This window comes from Bos indicus, chromosome 17 (assembly GCF_029378745.1).
Source record: "Bos indicus isolate NIAB-ARS_2022 breed Sahiwal x Tharparkar chromosome 17, NIAB-ARS_B.indTharparkar_mat_pri_1.0, whole genome shotgun sequence".
Taxonomy (NCBI): domain Eukaryota; kingdom Metazoa; phylum Chordata; class Mammalia; order Artiodactyla; family Bovidae; genus Bos; species Bos indicus.
Window position 1 is genome coordinate 71247576 of NC_091776.1, and position 24036 is coordinate 71271611.

General features: G+C 58.8%; 3 protein-coding genes across 6 annotated transcripts in view; all 3 read left to right on the top strand.

Annotated features, from left to right (window-relative positions):
* The first annotated feature begins 447 nt into the window (after positions 1-447).
* On the top strand, positions 448-5968 carry LOC109571321 (glutathione S-transferase theta-3-like). The gene is made up of 5 exons (XM_019977711.2): positions 448-700; positions 2040-2127; positions 2605-2755; positions 5077-5253; positions 5554-5968. The coding sequence occupies exons 1-5, from the start codon at positions 463-465 to the stop codon at positions 5743-5745; spliced, it is 846 nt and encodes a 281-aa protein (XP_019833270.2). The 5' UTR covers positions 448-462; the 3' UTR covers positions 5746-5968.
* A 923-nt stretch (positions 5969-6891) lies between these two features.
* On the top strand, positions 6892-9645 carry LOC109571323 (D-dopachrome decarboxylase). Its single transcript, XM_019977715.2, has 3 exons — positions 6892-7097; positions 7480-7655; positions 9420-9645. Exons 1-3 carry the CDS (start codon positions 6990-6992, stop codon positions 9490-9492), a joined length of 357 nt encoding a protein of 118 aa, XP_019833274.2. The 5' UTR covers positions 6892-6989; the 3' UTR covers positions 9493-9645.
* Positions 9646-12155: 2510 nt separating this feature from the next.
* Positions 12156-24036, top strand: part of CABIN1 (calcineurin binding protein 1) — a 71534-nt gene continuing 59653 nt past the window's right edge. For 2 of the 4 annotated variants that reach the window (XM_070769924.1, XM_070769923.1), the window contains exons 1-9: positions 12278-12375; positions 17316-17376; positions 17835-17927; positions 18282-18395; positions 18966-19100; positions 19251-19431; positions 21250-21379; positions 22380-22529; positions 23600-23886. In XM_070769924.1, coding sequence (XP_070626025.1) covers positions 12293-12375; positions 17316-17376; positions 17835-17927; positions 18282-18395; positions 18966-19100; positions 19251-19431; positions 21250-21379; positions 22380-22529; positions 23600-23886 — 1234 coding nt within the window. In that variant the 5' untranslated portion in view covers positions 12278-12292. Of the gene's footprint in view, positions 12412-17315; positions 17377-17834; positions 17928-18281; positions 18396-18965; positions 19101-19250; positions 19432-21249; positions 21380-22379; positions 22530-23599; positions 23887-24036 lie in introns of all 4 variants that reach the window. The other 2 variants (XM_070769926.1, XM_070769925.1) reach the window with 2 other exon arrangements.

The window sequence follows — 24036 nt, forward strand, 5'->3', positions numbered from 1 at the left end:
TTGGTGAGGGGCGGCTTCCTGAGGTGGTGACCTGGTCTTTGCTGGACGCAGAGGACCACACGCCCTCCCCCGCCTCCACCCTGGGCCGTGGGCCCCCGGGAGGCTGTGGCATCTTTTACTTCTCCTCTCTTTGTGTTCCTGGGGACTCTGAAGTCCCTCCTCTTTCAGCCCCCTCTCTGAGGTGGGAGGTGGCCTGGGCTAACCCTTTGACCCTAAATTCACTGAGTGTCTGCGCTGGAAGCGCCCTTGATCTCATTCCCCTAGTACCCCTCCCATCCCGTTCCATTTGACGCAGGTTAGACACTGATGTCCAGGTGAGGGGACTGACCCGGCGGAGAGACACAGAGTCCGTCTCCCTGAACCCTGCCGGGCAGGAAAGGGAGCCCAGCTCAGAACCCCGCAGAGGGAAGGCGGGAGAGCGAGGCTGCCGCTGATTGGCCCAAAGTTCAACGGCGCCGTCCAATGGGCGGGGAGGGTGTGGCCGGGCTCGGGTACCAGGAGCTGCGCACATCCCTCTGCTGGGTGACCGGTGGAACTCGCCCGCTGCCGTTCCTGTCGTGGGTCCTGCCCGCTGTTCCCGCCCCCGCCATGGGCCTGGAGCTCTACCTGGACCTGCTGTCCCAGCCCTGCCGCGCCGTCTACATCTTCGCCAAGAAGAACAGCATCCCTTTTGAGCTGCGCACCGTGGACCTGCTCAAAGGTGGGCCGGACAAGCAAGGAGGCCCGGGGTCTGGGTGTCCCTGCGGCCCCCCGAGTCGGGCGGCCGGTGCAGACAGACTCCCGTCGGAAACCGTAGCTTCGGCCATCGGTTGTGTATTGTACGTCTTACCTTTGCCTAGTGAATACCAACCGTTCTTCACACCCAGGTTAAGGGGGAACAGAGCAGGTAGACAGCAGTGCGGGGTGCGGCTGGGGTTGGGGCGGGGCGAAGAAGTGGAGGAAAGTGGAGAGACGGCTCTCCAAACCAAGGCTCAGCTCGGAGAAAACAATGACGCGGCCTCCTGGTTCCCAGCAGAGGCAGCCCCCATGTGACTGCCCAGAAGACTGTTCACCTATATCTGGCCTCCGCTTTACTCCCACCTGTGCCCGCCTAGGTCCCCTCCACTTGGGCAGAATCCCACGGAGGGGGCAGGGCTGTCACCGGGCCTTAGGAGGAGCTCTGGATTCAGAACCCCTCAGGCAGGCTGGGAGGGACACCTGTGCTTGGCTGAGTCTGCCCACCTTCTGCCTCTGGCGCCCCAGCCTGAGCCACCTACTGCTTTGGTGCCACCTTGCTCTGCCTTCTCAGTGATCCTTGGGGTGAGGGCCGGGCACAGAGGCTGTTTTTGGAGGGAGAATGGATCGTGGTGATCCTGCCCACGAAGGAGAAGGAGCAGAGAGTCCCGCAGGTGGTCCTATGACCAGGCTGGAGCCCCACTCTGCTGAAGCCTCGGGCTTCACACGCACTGCGTGGTGTCCCCTCCGCACGGGCCTGAGCTGGTGGTGGTGGTGGAAGGGCTGCAGTATGCAGAAGGGAGCCGGACAGGGGGGCCCTGGTGGGAAAGGAGTCTGGAAGGTTTGGCACAGGAAGGAAAGAGGAGCAACCTGCGGGAGGCTGAGTGGCTGAGTAGGTCAGGCGTGCTGGTGAGAGTGAGGTTTGCTGAGGCCTGGGAACAGGTGTGTGGACAGGTCACCCAGTTAGCACAGAGAGGGGAGGCTCTGCAGGGGGCAAGCCTAGAGCCCAGGGAGGGGGCTAGAGGGTCTGATGCAGGGATGGAGTTGACCGGGGCGGCGGGTTACAGCTGCAGAAACTCACCCTCCGCCCAAGCCCAAGTTGAGATGCTCTTTGGCCCATGTCCAGAGCAGGTAGACACGGGAACAGGAACCTCTGGTGGGCTCAGGGGATGTCACCCCCTGACCGGCAGAGTGGCCTCCTCTTCCCTGACGCCCCATGAGGACAGGGACCCCAGAAAGTTGGTGGCTGGCTGTTGGGGTGGGAGTGGACAGAGACCTTAGAGGCCTCGCAGTTCTCCCCACCTGCCTCACTGGTCACTCCACAGGCCAGAACCACAGCGATGACTTTGTCCAGGTGAACCCCCTGAGGAAGGTGCCAGCCCTGAAAGATGGGGACTTCACCTTGGCTGAGAGGTAATGGGTCCCTGGGCCGCACCTGTCGGCCATCTGTGTGTCCACCGTTGATGGCCTGGCTCATGGCTTGCATGTCCCAAGTCCCTGGTCTGGGTGGAGAGTGGCTTGAAGTGGGCAGAGGTGCCCAGGGCTGGAAGGGGCACCTGGTCACGTTCCTGGCACTGCGTGTGCTCCGGAGATGGCGGGGAATGGTACTGGAGTCCTCTGAAGCCCCACGACACTTCGTTTTTCCCTCGGTGCCCTTAGTTGAGATGCTAGATGGCCCAGTGTAGAGCCGTGTGGCCCTGGCTGCCACCTGACCTCTCTGGGCCTCGCGTTCCTGCTTGTGCACCAGAACCAGGCAGACGCTGAGATGCTCCACCCACAGGATCCGGGGAAAGACGTGTGCGGTCAGGGCCTGGCCTCACCCAGGACCTGGTCCCTGTGGAATGGCCGAAGAGTGACTGGGGCATGTCCCCCGCACCCCATGTCCCCCAGTGTGGCCATCCTGCTGTATCTGGCCCGCAAGTACGAGGCCCCTGACCACTGGTACCCCCAGGACCTGCAGGCCCGAGCCCGCGTGGACGAGTACCTGTCGTGGCAGCACACGGCCCTCCGGACGAGCTGCACCCGGACCATGTGGCAGAAGGTGAGCCCCGGCAGGGAGCCCCCCCGGGACGGCCAGGGGGCCAGGCTCTCTGTCGAAAGTGAGCCCTGGGGCAGGGAGCCCTCCCGGGACGGCCAAGGGGCCAGGCTCTCTGTCGAAAGTGAGCCCCGGCAGGGAGCCCCCCCGGGACGGCCAGGGGACCAGGCTCTCTGTCAAAAGTGAGCCCTGGGGCAGGGAGCCCTCCCGGGACGGCCAAGGGGCCAGGCTCTCTGTCGAAAGTGAGCCCCAGCAGGGAGCCCCCCCGGGAAGGCCAGGGGGCCAGGCTCTCTGTCAAAAGTGAGCCCTGGGGCAGGGAGCCCCCCCGGGACGGCCAGGGGGCCAGGCTCTCTGTCGAAAGTGAGCCCCGGGGCAGGGAGCCCTCCCGGGACGGCCAAGGGGCCAGGCTCTCTGTCGAAACTGAGAACACTAAATCCCAGAAGGCCAGAGGTGCTCCAGGGCAACGGACTTGTTTCCCAGAGGGGAAACTGGGCACACAGCCTGGGAACGACCCCCACAAGGTGTCTTATCAAAAACACATTTATTTGCTTAGTTGTTTTCGGCTCCGCTAGATCTTCCTTGCTGGGAGCAGACTCTGGAGCACACGGGCTCCAGGACTCGTGGCTTGTGGGCCCCGGCTTGCAGGCTGAAGGGCCCCAAGGCACATGGAGCCTTCGGGGACAGGGGATGGAAGCCGTGTCCTCCCCTGCACTGGCAGGTGGACACTAAACCACTGAGCCACCAGGAAAGCCTGCCCCCATCAGGTCTTGATTCCCGAGTTGCTGGAAACGAATCCTCTGCTTTCCTGCACAGGTCACACTGCCCAGGAATGTTGCCTCTTGTGGGGGAAAAGCATCAAGCCCTCACTTTGCCACACACATACTTTTCAGATGGAGAGATGTTAAGTGAAAAACCTCAAAGTAGGAAGAAATGAGATATTTCACTAAATGTTGATCTAATTTCTGGGTATACAAAGATTGATAAGCCTAATAACAGTGAGAGACATAAAGACAAGGTTCATCAATTTTATGTGGTGAAATCTGTAGAAGAAGGAAAAAAAAAAAGAGAATTAAAGCCAGCAAAAATACACTGGGAAAAATCTTGGCAAAGATATGTTAGAAAGAAGTAACATTCTTGATATTTAAGATGTTCTCAGAAGCCCATCAGACAAAGACACAGGAGAAAAACGGGCAAAGGAAACCAGCAGAGATGTAGCTGAAGGACAGAGAGAAAGGGTCAGTAAATGGATGAAAGCATTTAACTTCAGTAAAAACCAAGCAAATGCACATTAAAGGAGCATGCAGATACCATTTTTGCTTATCAAATGTGCAGAGGCCTTTGACATGAACCCTGAGCCGTGATCAGTGCCCAGTACCCAGCAGTCATCCTGTGTGTGTGAGGGACTGAGCACTGTGCCTGGGTCCTCAGCAGTGCACTGAGAGCATGGAGTCCTAGCACCGCACCGCCAGGGAGTTCCATCTTGGGGCCCATTCGGCCCAAAGAAAGTTTTAAAAGAAAAACTTTTAAAAGAAAAGAAAACTTTTAAAAGAAAAAGTTTTAAAAGAAAGCTTTAAAAGCCATGGGCTTCCCTGTTGGCTCAGTGGTAAAGAATCTGCCAGCCAGTGCAGGAGACTCTGGTTCAATCCCTGGGTCGGGAAGATCCCCTGGAGGAGGAAAGGGGAACCACTCTTATAATCTTGCCTGGGAAATCCCATGGACAGAGGAACCTGGCCTACAGAGGGCCTACAGCGTGTGGGGTCCTAAAAGACTTAGGGACTCAACAATGACAATAAAAGCTGTAGAGGGGGAGGGAGCCTGGTGCCGAATGGAGAGAAGCTGAGGAGAGCGAGTGTAGACCTTTGCTACTGAGTGTGGTCCATGGGCCGGGAGCAAGATGGTCATCTGGGAGTCTGGCAATGCAGAGGCTGATCCCACCCAGGTGCACTGGTTAGGACCATACACCTGAAGCACATCCTAGAGGGAGCTGCAGGCCCATTCCCACAGATTCCCATCTGAGAGGCCTGGAGGGGGTGGGGGGTGGTGGAGAGTGGGAGAGGATGGCTGCTGCTCTGCGTTGAGACCTTTGTGGGGAGGGGGCAGTAGGGAGCCATGGAAGGCTTTATGCAGGGAGAAGCTACAGGCAGACTGGGATTGCAGAGGGATCCCCTGGCTGCCTGATGTGAGGACCCAGGGAGAGGTGGAGGTTGGCCATGCGTGAGTCAGCGATGAGGCCTGGGCTGAAATGCGCAGGATGGCCGGTCGAAAGGATGAGAGCCGGAATGAGGCGGGGCCCTAGGCATATGCTGAGCCCTCTCTCTGCCTGCCAGATGATGCTCCCCATATTCCTGGGCCAACGCGTGCCCCCTGAGACACTGGCGAACACTCTGGCCGAACTGGACAGGTGCCTGCAACTGCTTGAGGACAAGTTCCTGAAGGACCAGGACTTCCTGGCCGGGCCCCACATCTCAGTGGCGGACTTGGTGGCCATCACAGAGCTGATGCATGTGAGTGCTGTGGGGCAGGGGGGCTGCTTAGCAGTGGGGTACCCCAGGAGGGAGCCCGTGCACCAGCTCACATCGCCCTTTCTGGCTGGGGGTAGAGGGGGGCCCTGGGTGGGTCACGTCCTCTCTGAGCCTCAGGAAAAACGGGCCTAAAAACCCTCAGCCTGCAGGGATATTGAGCAGTTTCACCGTGTTTCCTCTAGTGGCAGAGGAGGGAAAATCCACCCAGGGGATCCCCAGGCCAGGGGTGGTCTCCTGCTTCCCTGGGCACCTCCCCGCTCCAGTTGGCTCCCTCTCCCGCAGCCCGTCAGCGCCGGTTGTGACATCTTCAAAAGCCGGCCTAAGCTGGCCGCATGGCGCCAGCGCGTGGAAGCTGCAGTGGGGGAGGACCTCTTCCGAGAGGCCCATGCGGTCCTCATGAAGGCCAAGGACCTGCCTCCAGCAGACACTGCCATGAAGGAGAGGCTGAAGCCCTTAGCGCAGCTGTTCTTGTAGTGAGTCCCGGCCAGCCTGCCACGGCACTCTTAAGAAGTGGTGCTCCCTCCCCTCGGCTGTGGGCCAAAACACGGCTCCCCGCTCAGAGTCCGGGCCACAGTGCTCTCCACACGCCAGTCCTGCATGCCTTCCCCGTCTGCCCACTAGCTTCACCCTTACCCCTTGCACGCTGACTTCCATGTGAACTCTGGAAAGAGCTCTAGTAAACACAAAAGTGACCCTGGCCCTCTCTTGTTTGAAAATTTCCCCTGGTTTCTGCCCTGAGGCTAAAGGACAAAGGATGAGTCCTTTAATACGCCCACTTACATAAAATTTTAGATATGTAGTTGGAATCGTTCATAGGCACCCACATAATTTCAACGACCTTCGTTATTTACAATTCTAACAACTTTCCAACGCTGATGAAAGTACCACGTTTGGCCACATCAACAGACATCCACGTATTCAATAACAGCTTTTGTTTCATCTATAAGAAATACAGGGCCCCGTAAACATTGCTGGTAATTCGACCAGCTTTGGCTTTGGGGCTTTGGCTGGCTATCACCACCCCCTGGTGGGCGATCCTTCACCGTGAGGCCAGGTTGCCACAGGCACAAGAAGCCACAAGGGTGTTTTTGTCCGTGGGTACCAAGCAGGGATGCAGTGAACCTGAGGGTCTCTGCCCAGCCCCACTCAAGCCCCCAGGCGTCACCTGGTCTGATCAAAAGAAGAGCATTTTAGCACGTCGAATATGAGTTGCCCGACGCAGAGACAACTCATTCAAAAATTTTTTAATACTCAGAGACGATGTAGCATTGTTAGCGTGGAGCCTGGGGATGGCCCCTCCGGGTGTGTGTGTTTGGGCGTTTTCAGACCTCTAACTAAATATTAGCCAAGAAGCGCTGGAAAGCCACAGGGGACAGGAAACCGCGGCCAGCAGGGCTGGGGCGGGGCGCGGGCGGGGCCTGGTTTGTGGGCGGGGCCTGGCGCGCCAATACCTCGCTGGGGGCGGGGTCACACGGAGGGGGCCGGGCTACCACACTTCCGGAAATCAGCGCCAGCCCTCCCGGCGGCTCTCTGCTGAGACCCGGGGGATGTAGCCCAGGCAGCCAATCAGGGGGCGCTGCGTTTCTGTCCAGCCAATGAGGAGAGCAGGTTTCCGTGGCGCCCCGCCCCCGCTCTCCGTCGCCCGACCCTCAAGAACATAGACCCGGACCCCGCACCTCCTTTCTTCCCGGCAACCGTACGCACCCTTCCCGCTAAACATGCCGTTCGTTGAGCTGGACACGAGCTTGCCCGCCGGCCGCGTGCCCGCGGGGCTGGAGAAACGGCTCTGCGCGGCCACTGCCGCCATCCTGAGCAAGCCTGAGGACGTGAGCCTGGGCCGGGGAGCACGGGGCGGGGAGGAGGCTGGCGGACCGGGGTCGGGCTCTGTCGGCGGACCGGGGTCGGGCTCTGTCTGCGACCCCGCTTCCCTAGCGTGACCCCGACTCTTCCGCGCCCGCCCGCCCGCCGCCAAGTCGGACCTCCCGCACTCCAGGGCCCTGCGGCCCCGTCCGCAACACGTGCTCCTTGTCGGCTTGGCCAGCCGTGACCCCGAAGTGACCTCCAAGGACCCCGACCCGTGCCCCCAGCCCTGACCCCCGTGGAACCCGCGCGTCTGCACCCCCGCGCTCCCTCACCCCGCGCTGCCCAGGTCCTCAGCACGATCCCCGCCTAACGCCGGCTTCAGGCTAAACTCCCGTGTCCCCGCAGCGCGTGAACGTGACGGTGCGGTCCGGCCTGGCCATGGTGGTGAACGGCTCGGCGGAGCCCAGCGCCCAGCTGCTCGTCTCCTCCATCGGTGTGGTGGGGACGGCCGAGGAGAACCGCGGCCACAGCGCGCGCTTCTTCGAGTTCCTCACCAAGGAGCTGGACCTCGCCGAGGACCGGTGCGTAGAGGGGCAGGGAGAGGACCTTCTTGGGACTGCTGTCCACTGGGGGCCGGGATCCCACCTCAGGCCCCTCCTAAGCTTGGGGGAAAAATTAATTCCTCACCCTGGACAAGAAGGATCTGGTGCCGCTAGGCCCCTTGACCCCATGGGCCGGTGGACGGCCCACCTTGAGAGTGGTGGTGGAATTGAATGAATTCCTGGCTCTGCAGTGGTTCCTGTGACACCCGGGCAAGATATGGCCTCTTGGACCTCAGTGTTTCCATCTGTGAAATGGGAAGGCTCCCCTTTAACGACTCCTGGGGGCACTGCATGGGATGGCACTGTACTGTACCTGCCTTGGCACCTGGCAGGGCAGGATGTTGCTACCCCGACAGAACCAAAGCCACTTATCATCTGCCCTCAGGTTTCTCCATATGTTAGGGAAAGAGGAATAATCTTGTAGAACTTGTCTAAGCTGGGCAGGAGGAATTCGGGGTATGTCCTGAGGCTGTGAGCTTTGGGTCCCATGCAGCTGGGGGAGTCCATACAAACCTGGAAGTAAACCGTGTCTGGTTTGTAACCTTCGCTTCCGTGAATAGAGAGGGTGGATTAAATGGTTCCCAGGAAGCCCTCTGCGATTGTTGCTCAGTCACTCAGTTGCATCCAGCTCTTTGCGACTCCATGGACTGCAGCACACCAGGTTTCCTGGTCCTTCACCGTCTCCTGGAGCTGGCTCAAACTCATGTCCATTGAGTTGGTGATGCCATCCAGTCATCTAGTCCTCTGTCATCCCCTTCTGCCTTCAATCTTTCCCAGCATTAGGGTCTTTTCTATTGAGTCAGCTTCTAATAAGAAGGCCCCACGGCTCCCAAACCTGGGATTCTGTGGCAAGGTCATGGTTTCTTCTTGGGTGAAAAATATTCCCGAGCTGAGTCTATGCCTATGAGGAACTGACTGCATAAGAATCTTGAAAGAACCTTTCAGAATGGAGCCTTTGTTGGCCCAGAAAGAGTGGGTGAAGAATGGTCACTTCTGGGGCTGCTTAGACCTGGTCCTTAATCTGGGAAGCCATAAGAATTCTAACAATGATATGTAACCTGTGATCTACCGCATACCAGAGATGTGATAGGTAATCCACACGCAGGACCCCATTTGATCCTCAGAAGCTTTGTGCCGCTGTCTATACCTTCCCTGTGAGCATGCCATCCCATGATGGGGACATCTCGTCCCACACTGGAGATAGCTCCATTATGCCCATTTACAGACGGGACGACTGAGGTTGTCACATATACCTCCTTGGCCCTAGGCTATCCCAAGTATCCTGTTTCTGCGAAAGAAACTTCCTGTCGCTTCTGGGAGAGGAGCTCATTCACTCACTCCGCAGATATGTGGGGATGAGGGGAGGGAGGCGGTTATGCCTGGACTCCTTGAGCCAGGCTTTGCAAAAACGGGCTGGGATACTGCACATGTATGTTCCTGGGAGCCTGCAGTTTGGAAGAGAGAAGGCTCCCCTGTGAACCCACATACAGTGACCGCAGAGGCTGCCTGTCTGTCCTGGGTGGGTGATGATGGTGTACACTCACCATTCCACCCCTGACATGCCCACTGCCCTGTCCGGGCTTCGGGGAGAGTGTTCATGGGGTGAGACAGGCTTGCAAAATGCCTGGTGGGGCTAAGGCAGGCTCCTTGGAGCCCACAGTGGGTATGTCTGGCTGGGGGGGGTATTGGAATGTAAGGCGTTAGCCAAGGAGCTGATGACATCTTTTTCTCCATCTCCTGAAGGATAATGATCCGCTTTTTCCCCTTGGAGCGCTGGCAGATTGGCAAGAAGGGGACAGTCATGAACTTTTTATGACTGGCACGTAGGGCATCCAGGGCCTCTGAGCTGACAGCCCTTCCAGAGAGGCCTCCTGGCAGTGAGGGCCTGGTGGACACCAACTTCTGGCACCTCCGTGTGGTTCTCCTCCCCATCCTCACAACAAATAAATGAAGAGAGCTTTGTCTCAAACCTGACTTCTCTACTTCCCTTTACCACCACTCCCCCCACACCCCCTGGCATTCTGGGTCGCTCTGGACAGCAGGTTGGTTTATGAGGTGGCGGCCTTAAGGGAACCTGGGAGGCGGGATGTTCCTGTCCTCAGGGGCTGTGTCTCATGTCTTACATTTGGCTGCTGGAATCTGAGGGTGGAGGGCTTCTTGGAGGCGCTCCTCTTCATGCCCCTGTTCAGGTTGGTGGGGAGCAGCAGGCAACTGGTCTAGCCTGGGCCTTTCTGCAGACTCTGCTGACCCGACATTCCTGTCCTCGGCCTGGGCTTCAGGGCCCTTCCCTGGGCATTGCCAGACTCCCATCATCTCCTGTGAGTCTTGCTGAGAATTCTCTGTAGCTGTGTGCCTTGTAAGATCCACATGCCAAATGGCAAACCCAGAAATGCAGCCTCTGCTTCTGGAAACGGAATGAATAGAATCTTGTTACTGCCCCCGCCCCTGCCCCCAATCTAAAGCCTATATCATGCTTTTTTGCATTTCAGAGGATGCAGGGATGGGGCAGGGGTCGGGGGGAAGGTGTGGCATGGAAGTCTCCTTTTCAGCTTTCTTCCAGATGCAGAGTTTACATCTCTGGGCATTACCTTCCCTGCCCCGTTAAAGCTTAGATCATTCTTGTGCACCAATGAAATACCAAACTGGTTTGCAGCCTGCCTGGTTAATAAGTTTCCTAAGGAATGTGCCTGAGCCTACCGTGTTTACCTGACCACCGCTGTCATTCAGTGGCTCAGTTGTGTCCCAACTCTTTGCGACTGCAGCATGCCAGGCTTTTCTGTCCTTCACCATCTCCTGGAGCTTGCTCACACTCACGTCCACTGAGTCAGTGATGCCATCCAACCATCTGGTCCCCTGTCGTCATCTTCTCTTCCTGCCTTCAATCTTTCCCAGTATCAGGGTCTTTTCTAATGAGTCAGCTCTTCTCATCAGGTGGCCAAAGTACTGGAGCTTCAGTTTCAGCAGCAGTCCTTCCCAGTGAATATTCAGGGTTGACTTCCTTTGGGATTGACTGGTTTGATCTCCTTGTGGTCCAAGGGACTCTCAAGAGTCTTCTCCAGCCCTCAGCCTTCTTTATGGTCTAACTCTCACATCCATACATGACTACTAGAAAAACCATAGCTTTGACCACCACTGAGAACTTGTTAAAAGCTACAGCTTGGAGGTCCTACCCCTGGCTCCATGTCCCAGCTGTCTCTGCACTCATTCCTTCCGCCGGCATGGATGTCCTGCTTCCCAAAGGGGCTCAGGGAATGTTTGTGGGTTGGATGTAAATGAGTGGTTGAAGCGCTCAAGGAGGGATTCATGCCTAACCTATCCAGGACCACAAGGTAACAGCATCCAATCTGGTCTCCCCGTCATCAGTCTCATCCCCATCAGTGAGTGAGGGTATCTGTTTGCAGTGAGGACTGGCCCCTCCCCGCATGCAGGCATCATGGCCCCCATTCTGCCCCTTGATAACACCGCAGTGCATGAGACTCCTGCATGGCCTGCACTGTTTCTCAGCTCAAACCTTTGCCACACAGCTCCCTGCTGCTTGGACCACCCTCCCCATCTTTTTTCAACTTCAGAACATCTTTCGTGATAAAACTCAGGGGTGAGAGCTGCATCCAAGGTTGCAAATTACCTCTGAAACTTTGAAACCAACTGTTTATGGTCTGTTTAAACCCTCCCACCACCACCACCACCTCCCATCCGATTATACCCAAAATTAAGGTTGGTGACTCAGTTATTTTTGTACTTCCTGGCATATCAATAAAGCTTTATTGTACTTAACTGTCTACGAGTTCTTCACCATGATTTTACTAAAGTCAAAGAGAAAGCCATAACATTCGTCCTTTAAATCATTCTTGCTGGACTCAAGCCTCTATGAATGTCAACCAGTGTGAAGCCCCTTCCTAAAACACGTAGCTCCCAAGACCGTTGCCCTCTGGTCCCAGGCTGCCTGTCGGAAACCCTTCAGATCTGCTTGTATGTTGTGGAAATGGATCCTTTGTCACTTTCATTTGTTGTTATTCTCTCCCATTCTGAGGGCTGTCTTTTTACCTTGCTTATCCTTTCCTTTGCTGTGCAAAAGCGTTTAAGTTTAATCAGGTCCCACTTGTTTACTTTTTACTTCCCATGAATCTAGGAGGTGGGTCAGGGAGGATCTTGCTTTGATTTATGTCATCAAGGGTTCTGCCTGTGTTTTCCTCTAAGAGTTTTACACTTTCTGGTTTTACATTTAGGTCTGCCCTTTTTTCTTCTGCGTCAAGACTTGCTGGTATCTGTGCCTTTTAGGCTTCAAATCCTTTTCGGAACAGGTTGAGGCACGGGCAACGTCAACGAGGATGCTCTTTCCCTTGTTCCCTTTAAGTGTCCCCACGTTGCCACGGTCTCCACAGCACCTGTCCGAAGGCTGAAACAGGAGTGCGTTACTGTTACTACTGTGCAGGGCCGCGGGCCTGGCCCCTCCAACTGAGCGCCTCCTAGATAACAGGACCGGTGGGAGCTGGCGCCGAGTCCGCAGCCGCGCTCGAAGCTCTGAGCGTGGCCGCGTCCGCAAGCAGCCAGGGCCGCGCGCGCCGGATGGCGCGTGCGCGCTCTCTGATTGGCCGGCGGAGCCGGCGCCTGAGCCAATGGGAGCGCACCTTGTTGTCAGGCGCGCAGCCGGCCGGCGCAGGGGGTCCGGCCGCCCTGGCGGTTGCTGTGGAGACGCCTGGTGAGCCCGCGGGCGACGGGGTTGCGGTGATCCGAGGTTGGGGCGCGACTCTGAGGGCTGGGGTGGGGGCGGAAGCCTGAGGTGCGGCGGGCGCGGGGCCCGGCCGCGAGGAGACCGAGGCCGGGAGCCGGAGCGGCCTGGCGGGGGCCTTTAGTCAGGTCCCTGCTCAGCCCAGCGGCCTCAGAGTGGGGGGCTTCGCCTGGGGACGGCGGTCGCGGCGCAGGGCCCCGCGCTGACCCCCCGCCTCGCGTCCTTCCATTTCACCTTCGCGGCGGTGCTGCGCGGTGAGCGCCCCTTGCGGGTGGTATCCCGCGTCCCCGGCTCCCCCCGCGGCCCGGCGGCTTCAGGCTGCAAGCCGTGGCCGCCCCGCCGCCTCCGGGCCGGATCGAGTCTCCGGACCGCGGCGGGGGGCGCTGCGCAGGCGGCTCTGGGGCCTCTCACTTCTCGGGGGCCTGGGTCACTGCAGGGCATGCTGTGTATGCGGCTTCCACGCGGCTGGGCTTCCCTCCGTGTGGCCCTTTTGGTTGTTGCTCAGTCGTGTCCGACGCTTTGCGACCCCAGGACTGCAGCACGCCAGGCCTCTCTATCCATCGCCAACTCCCGGAGTTCACCCAAACCCATGTCCATTTGAATCGGTGATGGCATCCAAGCATCTCATCCTCTGTCGTCCCCTTCTCCCAACTTCAATCTTTCCCAGCATCACTGTCTTTTCCAGTGAGCAGGCTCCTCTTTGTTTTTTTATAATATTATTATGTCTTGTGACTATAATGTGTATACTTTTAGTGATATAAGTACTTGGGGGCTCTACATTGTCTTGTACTTCAGACACAGCCAAAGACAGTATGTAAGAGTGGGGCAGTGTTTTCATAACATCTTGTTTAAGGACACCGAAGTTTGAGTCTTATGTAAGTTTTATGTAATTTTCATGTGTCCCGAAGTTTTTCAGCCATTTGAAAATGTAGAAATCATTCTTTGCTCACTAGCCCACTGTTTTGCTACAGCCCAAGAGCAGAGGATGGTTTTTACATTTTTTAATAGTTGAAAAGCAAACTCAGATTAGGTCCATCGTCCCCCGCCACCCCCCATCCCCAAGATTGGGAATGCAAGGTCATGTGGTAGCTCTGTTCTTAGTGTTTTAAGGAACCTCCAGACTGTGCTCAGTAGCGGCTGCACCAGCTTACATTCCCGCCAACAGGGTGAGAGGGTTTTCTTTTCTCCATGCCCCCCAGTGCTTGTTGTTTGTAGACCTTTTAATGATGCCTGGGAAACAATGGCAACAGTGAGAGGCTTTGCCCTGGGGGGCTCCAAAATCTCTGCAGATGCTGACTGCAGCCACGAAATTAAAAGATACTTGTTCCTTGGAAGAAAAGCTATGACCAACCTAGTCAGCATATTAAAAAGCAGAGACATTACTTTGCCAACAAAGGTCCATCTAGTCAAAGCTGTGGTTTTTCCGGTGGTCATGTGTGGATGTGAGAGTTGGACTATAAAGAAAGTTGTGCGCCGAAGAATTGATGCTTTTGAACTGTGGTGTTGGAGAAGACTCTTGAGAGTCCCTTGGACTGCAGGGAGATCAAACCAGTCCATCCTGAAGGCAGTCAGTCCTGAATATTCATTGGAAGCACTGATGCTGAAGCTCTAATACTTTGGCCACCTGATGCGAAGAACTGACTCATTGGGAAAGACCCTGATGCTGGGAAGGATTGAAGACAGGAAGAGAAGGGGACGACAGAGGATGAGATGGTTGGATGGCATCACCGACTCTATGGACATGAGTTTGAGTAAGCTCCAGGAGTTGGTGATGGACAGGGAAGTCTGGTGTGCCACAGTCCATGGCGTTGCAAAGAGTCGGGCACGACTGAGCGACTGAACTGACTGAATAATTAGTGACGTTAAATGTATTTTCGTGCGTGTTTTGCATGCTTAGTCACATCCGACTCTTCGGCCCCATGGACTGCAGCACACTAGGCTCCTCTTTCCGTGGGGACTCTACAGGCAGGGATACTAGAGTGGCTCACCATGCCCTCCTCCAGGGGACCTTCCTAACCCAGGGATGTGACCCAGGTCCCCGCATTGCAGGCGGATTCTTCGCGGTCTGAGCCACCCGGGAAGCCCCGTGTGTCTTTTGCGTCTGTGTTTTTATTCTTGGTGGTGCTGGGTCCCCGTTGCTGTGTGGATTGGTCTCTAGTTGGGGTGAGCTGGGGCCGCTTTCCGTTTGCTGTGCACGGGCTTCTCACGGTGGGGGCTTCTCCTGTTTAGGAGCGCGGTCTCCAGGGTGCCTGGCCTGCAGTGCTTGCGGGTTGAGGACTCCATGGCACAGGCTCAGTAGTCCTGGCACGCGGGCTTAGTTGCCCCTTGGCATGTGGCATCTCCCCTACCGAGGACTGAACCTGTGTCCTTGTTTTGGAAGCATGGAGTCTTAACCACTGGGCTGTGTGTCCAGGAAGTCCTATATGTCTTCTTCAGAGGAGTGTCTATTTAGAACTTACGCCTATTTTTTGATTGTGTATTTTTCAATATTGAACTGTGTAAGCTGTATTTGTATATTTTGGAAATTAATTCGTTGTCAGTTGCACCATTTGCAAATATTTTCTCCATTCTGGAGGTTGTCTTTTAAACTATGCTTGGAAAAAAAAAAAAAAACTATGCTTGGATTTAGTGGAAAGTTGCAACAATGATGCAGTGAGTTTCCAAATGTTTCTCCCCCTGCTTCCCTAACTTTAACATCTTATATAATCCTAGTGCAATTGTCAGTAAAAGGAAAGTCATACTGATACAATATTATTAACTCAACTGTCATTTTTCTGCATAGTCACAACCCTAGTCCTTAAAGTTATTCAGTGTTTTATTAACTTCTTGGCCTTGCTACTTTTTGTCTAATATTGCTCAATTTAGGCTGTCTGCTGTTTTCTCATGATTAGAGAGAAATTATGCATTTTAGGCCAAAAAACACAAACATGCTCTACCTGTGGGGTAAGATTTTAGAAATGTTCGTATTCTGAATACTTTATCTTCCACTACGAACGTATTCTGTTACCTGTATACATTTTGTGGAGACGGGCATAGGCGTTCCACTGATGAAGTTTTCTCCTATTTGGCCACATGAAATGTCCGTTTCTCCTTTATGTGTGCACTGAATTGGTAGGTATGTTATATTCCCAAATAAGATGTGTATAAAGTTCCTAGAATTCGAAGAAATGTCAGTGTTCTCCCAAATACACCAGGATGCCAGGCTGTACGAGGTTAACTCGGATGATTTTCCTATTGATGCAAAAATAAATAGTTGGATTTTAAAAGATCTGTGTTCTGGACGATACATAATCCCTTTGCACGTGCTTTTCTCTTGCTCCCTACCATGCCCCTCCCGCCGCCCCCTGACTGGTGATCACAGTGTCCATCCCAGCGTAGTTGATGGTGAAGCCAGTTTCCAGAGTTAATCAGCAGCATGTTTTGCTTGTTTAAATGTAGAAGCCAGCAGATGAGATGGCTCTCGACCTAGTGGGGTTGTGTCTCCCTTGTCTGTGAAGGAGACGGTACTTCTTCCTTCCTTGTAAGAGCCCTTGCAGAACACAGAGCCCGTGTGGAGGGCGTAGCTGAGAGCTCTGTTGGCGGGAGTCGTGTCATTTTGTTTTCTACGAGTAGAGCTCGTATTCAGTGCCTGCTGGGCCCGCACGGGGCTCTGTGCTGACCCCCGGGTGCGCCGTTTCCTGGCGCCTCGCTCTGCCCTCCCTGGAGTGTTTGGTGGTGCTGCGTCTTCATCCCACCCCTCAGGCTGGAGCCCGGTGTTCCCCGGCACCCTGCTGCTCCCTGGAGGCCCCCGAGGGCTCAGTTCTGTGGGTTTCCTCCTGGGGCGTACCCTCTGCTCCCCACGCTGCAGTCAGGCTCCTGCCCTGTCTTCCTTTACCAGACCCCACAGATCCGTGAGTGTGGGCCTGTCCACACAGCTGTGTAGCCTCCACCACTGTTCCCACCCCAGAAAGGAGCCCTGTTCCCCACAGGAGTCACCCCCGTCTGTCCCTCTCCCCGGCCCCCACCTCCTTCCTGCTTCTGTGGCCTCGTGGAGTCTGGACGCTGCACATAAATGGAAGCAGCGGTCTGTGGCATTGGTGATGGCTTCTTTTAATGGCTGTGTCCTCATGGTTCATCCAGGTGGTAGCAAGTGCAGCACTGTGGTCTGTTTTGTGACCGGATAATAATCCATTGGTTGTCTGGACATCCCACATTTTCTGTGTCCATCTGTCAGCTGATGGGCATTTGAGTGGCTCCCACCTGGAGTCTGTCATGAGTAATGCTGCTGTGAACGTTTGTGGGCGAGTTTTGCTATGGCCCTGTCTCCGTTTCCCTCGGGAGTGGACTAGCGTTCTGAGCAACTGCCACTGCCAGCAGGCTTCACTGCTTCATTCCCACCTGCAGGGTGTGAGGGTCGGATTTCTGCACGTCCTCACCAGTCCTGTCGTTCTCTACAGATTTCACACTGGTCTGCCTGCCTCTAAGTTTTTCCCTTGTATTCCACGTAGTTTTTTCTTTTGCATTGCCCTCTCGCCCTCCAGGCCCCTGCACCCCTCCCACCTGCCGCCTGCACCCCAGTCTTAGCGCAGGCCTTCCTCCTTCACTTTCCCCATCCCGGCGGGCGACCTGGTCTCTACCTGCTGCCTGTGTTTCCATTTTATTCAACTTTTGAAGAAATAACTGTTTGTCGATCTACTACTTGTGCTGAGCAGTGAGCCCTGGGGGCATGTCAGACTCACTCCTCCGTGTCCCCAGTTGTCTGGCCAGGGCAGGCGCTCCGTCCCTAGGCCAGGGGCTCCCCAGGTGGCAGACCACAGGGCGGTCCCGAGGTGCGCTCGCCTGTGTGCCCGGAGCCAGAGGCCGTGGTTTTGGACCCGGTTCCTGGTGGCCTGGCTCTTCTGGACCCCCCTCAGCCTGTCCTCCCTCCCTAGGAGCCCGTGGGCCGCCCTGCCCCGCCGCCACCGCCGGGTGGCGCCAGAGGCTCTGACGATGGTATGTGCTGGTGCTTGGCCTTGCCTCCCCCCCCCCCAACCCGGGCGAGGGGCGGTGCTAGGGTGGGCCCTGAAGGCCATCCGAGTGGGGCTGTGGGCACCTTCGGGGGTGTGGGTGTCCAGCTGGCAGAGCCGCGTCTCTGTGGCAGAGAGACACAGCCCGTGTCACTGGAGTCAGTTTCCCGATGCCTGGGTCTTCTGCTGCGTCAGGCTGCTGCTGGGTGTCCTCAGCCTGTCCCTTCTGTAGTGGACGTGTTCCCTAAGCAGGTTGGCGTGGTCCTTCAGAACGTTCCAGGTCCCCTTTCCCTGGGTGGTCCACTCAGCCCCACATCTGGGGAGGCCATAGCTGTTTGAGGCGGAGTGTGTTACAGAGAGCTGTGCGCCTTGTAGGTTAGTGACGAGACGAGCCACGTTTTATCTAAAAGCAGCTCTTCTACTCCCTCACACCTCTGCCTCTAGATCCGAATCGCAGCCTTAAACGCCAGCTCCACGGTCGAAGACGATCATGAAGGAAGCTTTAAAAGTCACAAGACCCAGACAAAGGAGGCACAGGTGTGTGGTCACGGGCTCCTCCTCAGCTGGCCCTCCTGGGGTCTGCGTGGTTCTGGCTGATGTGGCCACCCTCCCAGGAGGTGTCAGCAGGGCTCCTGGAACCTTGGCCTTGCTCTGGCTGTGCCCTTGGCGCGCTGCCTGCTGCTGTTCAGGCTCAGCTGAGCCCACCTCGCTCGTGTCCACCTGGGGGGCCGCTGAGCAGTGAGCCCCTGGCAGGGTGGGGCCTCAGGGCCGTCTCCACCGCAGCAAGGCTGGCTCACACGGCCTGGAGTGCAGCCCCCGCACGCATGGTCGGTTGGCTCGAAGAGACACACCTTTGTGCTCTTGGAAAACGCCTCCCATCTTGGTTTTCAGGAAGCAGAGGCTTTTGCCTTGTACCACAAGGCCCTGGACCTGCAGAAGCACGACCGATTTGAGGAGTCCGCCAAGGCCTACCACGAGCTGCTGGAGGCGCGCCTGCTGCGGGAGGTGAGTGCCCCGGGCTTTCCCACCTGCGGAACGCCCTCCTCGCGGGGGTGCTCCGAGGTTGGGCGAGTCCGGAGAAGCACGCGGAACAGTCGCAGGCACAGAGACCCCCAAATGCCTTTCCTACTGGGGCGTCACAGTCTACCGGGTGGGGCGCTCTGTCCCCTCTCAGTGCGGAGGCGGCCGTGTGAATGGCTCGGGGCCTTATGTTTCGTGAAGTGTCAGAGCCGGGCATGGTGGGGCCACCAGGCGCCTGGGCGCCAGTGCTCTGGACGCTGCCATCCACGCTCGGGCCTCAGGCGTGACAGGCGTGCTGGACGCGTCCCTTCCCTGTCTTGCTGCCCAGATGGCCTGCAAACTGCTTCCCGGGGGTCTGGCCTTTCTCGTCTGTGTGCTTGGAGCTGGGGCGGGGGCGGAGGGGTCCTTGAAAGACCCCCGGGGCCACGCTGTTCTCCAGTGGAGGGTGGTTCCGGACTTGCCCCCAGGCCTGCACGGAGGCCAGGGGCCCTGCTGACGGCCTGCAGAGGCTTCAGGGCCTGGCTCTCACTTTGCGCCTCTCTGCCATGTTCCCAGGCGGTTCCGTCTGGTGATGAGAAGGAGGGGCTGAAGCACCCTGGGCTGATGCTGAAGTACTCCACATACAAGAACCTGGCGCAGCTGGCCGCCCAGCGGGAGGACCTGGAGACGGCCATGGAGTTCTACCTGGAGGTGCTCCCCGCAGGCCTCGGGCAGCCCCTGGGGGCCGGTGGCTCCCCTGTCGTCCCTGGGCACTCTGGGGGGCTGGGCCGGGGCTGTCCCCTCGGACGCCTGCTGGAGGGGCGGGGCTGACTGAGCACGCGTCTGTGGCGTTGCTTGCAGGCGGTCATGCTGGACTCCACGGACGTCAACCTCTGGTATAAGATTGGACACGTGGCCCTGAGGCTCATCCGGGTGCCCCTGGCTCGCCACGCATTTGAGGAAGGGCTGCGGTGCAACCCTGACCACTGGCCCTGCCTGGACAACCTCATCACTGTCCTGTACACCCTCAGCGACTACACCAGTGAGTGGGGCGCGGCTGAGTTTTGTGCGCGCTGCGTTGGCATGCAGGCGGGCGGGCAGCTTGGCTGAGCTCGGGGCCTGCGCTGATGTGCAAGGGCTGTCTGCCCAGCATTCAGGGGAAATGGAGACGCGTTTGCTTCCCCACCATGCTCTGCCGGCTCTGCTGGCTCTCTTCCTCGGTCGCGGTTTGCCGCTGGTGCTGTAGTGGGAAGACAGGCTCCCTTCAGCCTTCACCCCTACCCACCCCCGCTGCCTCCTGCCCCACGCCTGCTCCTGTGATTTGCTGATGGATGGCCTGGCGGCTGCAGCCTCACTCCCAGTGCCAGAAGCGCCCTTTCTCCTAGCGGCTTCTGCTTCCCCCTCTGTAGAGCCGCGTGGCTGCTGGAAACACCTGTGCCAGATGCAGCCCCCTCTGCCTTGTGGTGGCGTCACTCGCTGCCCTGCCTGGCCCTCTGCTCTGCAGGGGGACACATGGCCCCTTGCGGGCCATCCCGAGGTGGGCACTGACGGGGTGCTGGGCCTCCTGGGCCGGCTCCTCCCGGCAGCTATGCAGGAGCTGGACAGGGTGCAGGGGAGCTGGCCTCGGGCACAGACGTGCTCCAGCACCCAGCCTGGGTGAAGGTTTCAGCCAGGAGGCTGGCTCTGGCGGCTCTTCCTTCCCTTTCCAGGGGCGGGTGGGGCAGGACGGGGTGGCGGAGGCTGGGAGGCTGGGCCCACACCCCTCCCTGGCTCCGTGTGTTCGAGCCTGGCCAGCTGCTGGGTCCCTTCCCTGTGGTAACTGCCCGAGGCGACCCCAGCCTCTCCCCAGGTCCCCAGAGCCAGCTCAGCCGCCCCTGCCCCCTCCAGGTGGGGCGGGCACGTCTCGCCGCCTCCGCTGTGGGGCCTCTGCTGTCTGTCCTCTTCTCTGCACGTTTAACATCTCAGGCTCGCACGTGGGGTCAGCTCCGGCCGCGGGCCCTCGTGTCCCGGCGCAGATGTGCGTGTGCGTCTGTGGCCGTCCGCGTGTCACCCTGTTTCCCTGTTTTGACTCTGGTGCTTGCATCTTCCCGTCTCCCTGGGGCTCGTCCTGGAGCTCGGGCGCCCCCTGGAGGCCCGGCCTTTGGTATTCTGCCATCTCTGCACCCCGGCTCAGGCTCTGCGCTTGGTAAACCAGTCTTGAGCAAAAGATGGCCTCGGGGACTGAGTGGTGTGTGTGCCTGTGAGGGCGGAGGGCCGTCCCTGAGCCGAGGAGGCAGGCCTCCCTCTGCTGCAGGCACGGCAGCTCTGCTGCAGCCCCCGTCTTTCTCTCTGCTCCCACCCCTCCCCTGGGAGCCGTGCTCTCCTTCAGTGGGTGGCTGGCGGGGCGGCCTGGCTCCACCCTCCCTCCGGTGCTCCGTCCTGGCTTTCCTCCCCTCTCCCCACTCTGTCCTTCTCTGCTCATTCCTGATGGGAGCGCCTCGCATCCCCACTGACTGTGGAGCTGGGCCGGGCCCTGGGCCATCCCATCCAGAGCAGAGCGAGCTGGCAGTAGTGCTCCGGTTTGCAGGCAGCTGGGCCCTGTAGGGTGGGTTTGCTGGGTCAAGGGTCTGTGTGTGACACCGCCCCCCACCCCCCCCACCACCGCTGTTTCCCAGAGAGGTTGTCCAGCCTGTCCTCCCCTCCCCGGCAGCCTCGGGGTTACTATTTTCAGAAGCGGTTCCTGATTGGATGGGTCCAGGTGGTGTCGCATCCTTGTTTCCCCCGCGTCTCTTGGGCCCCAGAGCAGGGCCCCTTCCCTGGCGTCGCTGGCAAGGCCAGGGTGTCAGAGTGCAGCCCGAGGTCACGCCTTTCTCTTCTCCAGCGTGCCTGTACTTCATCTGCAAGGCCTTGGAGAAGGACTGCCGCTACAGCAAGGGGCTGGTGCTCAAGGAGAAGATCTTCCAGGAGCAGCCATGCCTCCGCCAGGACTCCCTCCGCATGTTCCTCCAGTGGTGGGTCCCTTATGGTCTGTCCTGCCCGCGCCTCTGCTTCAGGCTCTCAGGGCTGCCTCTGTCCGCCTTGCTGCCCGCCTTCCCCTCTCCGAGGCTGGGCTTTCCGCACTGCCCGGCCCGCCTCTGACCCGCCCTGCCTGCCTCCGGGATGGGGCCCTTTGCAGCCTGACCGCCCAGTCCTCCTGTCTCCCTCCCCGGGAGGAGAGTGGGCCTGGGCCCGGCAGGCGCTGGGCTGGCCCTGCTGGCCCTGCCCTGTCCGCTTCCCTGGCTCCCCAGCGCCCTCACTGGAGTCCCCACCTCTCCCTGGCCCGCTCTCCTGCCTCTTTCGTGTTCTGGCTCCCAAGTCCCCCCTTGGCAGCTTGCCAAGCTTGGGCTGCCTCCCTCGCCACTCCCCCCGTCCGTGGTGTCAGCTTGGCCCCGGGAGTTTTCCACTGGGAGTTAGTGGTCATTTGTCCCGGTGTTTATGTGTCAGGAGACCGTGTCTCTTGTTCCCACCCGTCCGACGGGACTGCCCTTCTTTGGGGAGGCGGGTGATGAGCCCACGAGTGCCGGGGAGCCCTGCAGGGAGGGGCCTCTGCTGGCAGAGGTGTGTCTGTGGGAGGCACGCCGGCCTCGAGCTCCCGCCCTTGCTGCTGACTTCCATGGGCTTTGGGGAGCTTGGCTGCTCTCAGGGCTGTTTCTGGATGGGCAGTGTGGGATAGTTGAATCCTTATAAGCTCTTCAGCAAAGGATGGGAGTAGCGTGTGGTTTTTCTGCTGTCAGTGCGGTCCTGCTGAGGTGGATGAAGGCCCGTTGCCCGGTTGTGAGCAGATTAAAGGCCGTTAGTCACGCTGTGTACATAGGTGTTAAGGACGCTAATTACTGCCCTTTCCAGCCCAAGTGGTAATTTTATTTGTGGGAAGAATTAACACAGACCACAGGGTGTTAACTGCACGCCGGCATGTAGGATCTGCACCGTGGCGCTGTGCCCCGGTCACGCCTCTGTCCCTTGCACTCTCAGTGACATGTCCATCCACGAGGTGTCGGTGAGCGCGGCCGAGGCGCAGGCCATCGTGGACGAGGCCCTGGGGCTGCGCAGGAGGCGGCAGGCGCTGACGGTGCGCGAGAAGGAGCCGGACCTGAAGCTGCTGCAGCCCATCCCCTTCCTCACGTAGGTTGTCCGGGGTGCCAGGCGGCCGCTGGGCGCTGCATGGGCGGGGACACGGGGCACACACGGGCAGGTGGCCGCAGGACATGATCTGGGCCTCCCCTGCCTGGATTCCTGGGTCCATGCCGTCTTCTACCTGCCGCTTGCCACGCTCCTGTCAGCCCCGCTCACCGCCCGCCCCAGGAGAGAGGGGGCGGCGGACGGGGGCCCTCAGGGCTCTGAGGGACTAAGGGTGGGTGGGGAGCCCACCCCAGGGCCTGGTGTCCTGCTCGAGAGTCCACGCTCACAATGGGGCCACGCTGCTGTGTGGGTTGGAGAGGGTTTAGGGCCAGAGCTGGAGTGGGCATGGGTCAGGCAGGGGGAAGCCGGTGCAAAGGCCCGGCAGCGTGTGGGCTGTGATTTTGTTTGCAGAACTGAACGAAGCTACGCAGCTGAGGGTGTGTTGGGCGGGGTGGGGCAGTGAGGTCCGGCAGGCAGCACCATGGCGACAGGTGGAGGCCTTGGTTTTTAGTCTAAGGGCCTGGGAAGCTGTTCAGGGATGGGTGGATGGGTACCTTATGCCACACTTTGTCATACCGCAACACCACATGGCATGCAACACGACACGGGATGACACGTAGAACACAGGACAGACAGCGGGCCACGTGGCCATGGCGCACCTCAGCACAACACAGCACGCGGCACGCTGGCTCACGGTGGCACACACGCTCTCGGCCTGTGCCCAGCAGGCTCCAGCCCAGGAGCTGTTGAGCCCCTTTGGAGCACATCCCTGTCAGTAGCCCTCCCCCAGGAAATCAGACGAGTGGCCGCCGCAGGGCGAGGCTACCGGGCGGTAAAGACGGGACCTTGCTTAGAAGGGCTTATCGCGTGAGCCCGCAGCTGCCCCTGCCTGGTGGGGCTGAGATGCCTTGGGGCTCCTGCGTGGAGTGCGGGGCGTGTGGGCTCCACTCCAGCCCAGCGGCTCCACCTCAGCGGTCAGTCGCCCTGGCCCCCCGCCCTCACAGGGACGGTGGCCTGGGCTCTGGGCCCCCTGTGGTGTGTGCTGAGCCTGCGTGGTGACCCTTTCCCTGCAGCTGGAAGTGCCTCGGTGAGAGCCTGCTGGCCACATACCACCACCTCACCACGTGCGAGCCCCCGCGGCCCAGCCTGGGCAAGAGGATCGACCTGTCTGACTATCAGGACCCTGGACAGCGCCCTGTGTCCCCCGAGGAGGTGGCGCCTGTCAGCGTGCTCCAGCCAAGCCCTGCCAGCGCCAGCCCTGCAGCCTCCGTGGCAGAGCCTGTGCTGACGTTCACCCCCGTGCCCACGGCCAGCTTCCCACTGCACAGCCCCAGCCTGCTGGAGACGGGCGTCCCCACCGGTGAGCGGGCCCCGGGGAAGGCTTCAGGGGACCCCATCTGCTGAGCAGCAGTGAGAGTTGGAGAGCCCTGCCCTCTCCAAAGGCCGGGTCCTGCCACCACCTGGCCCTGCAGGAGAGCTCCGGGCTGCTGGCCGGCCTCCCTCCACAGTG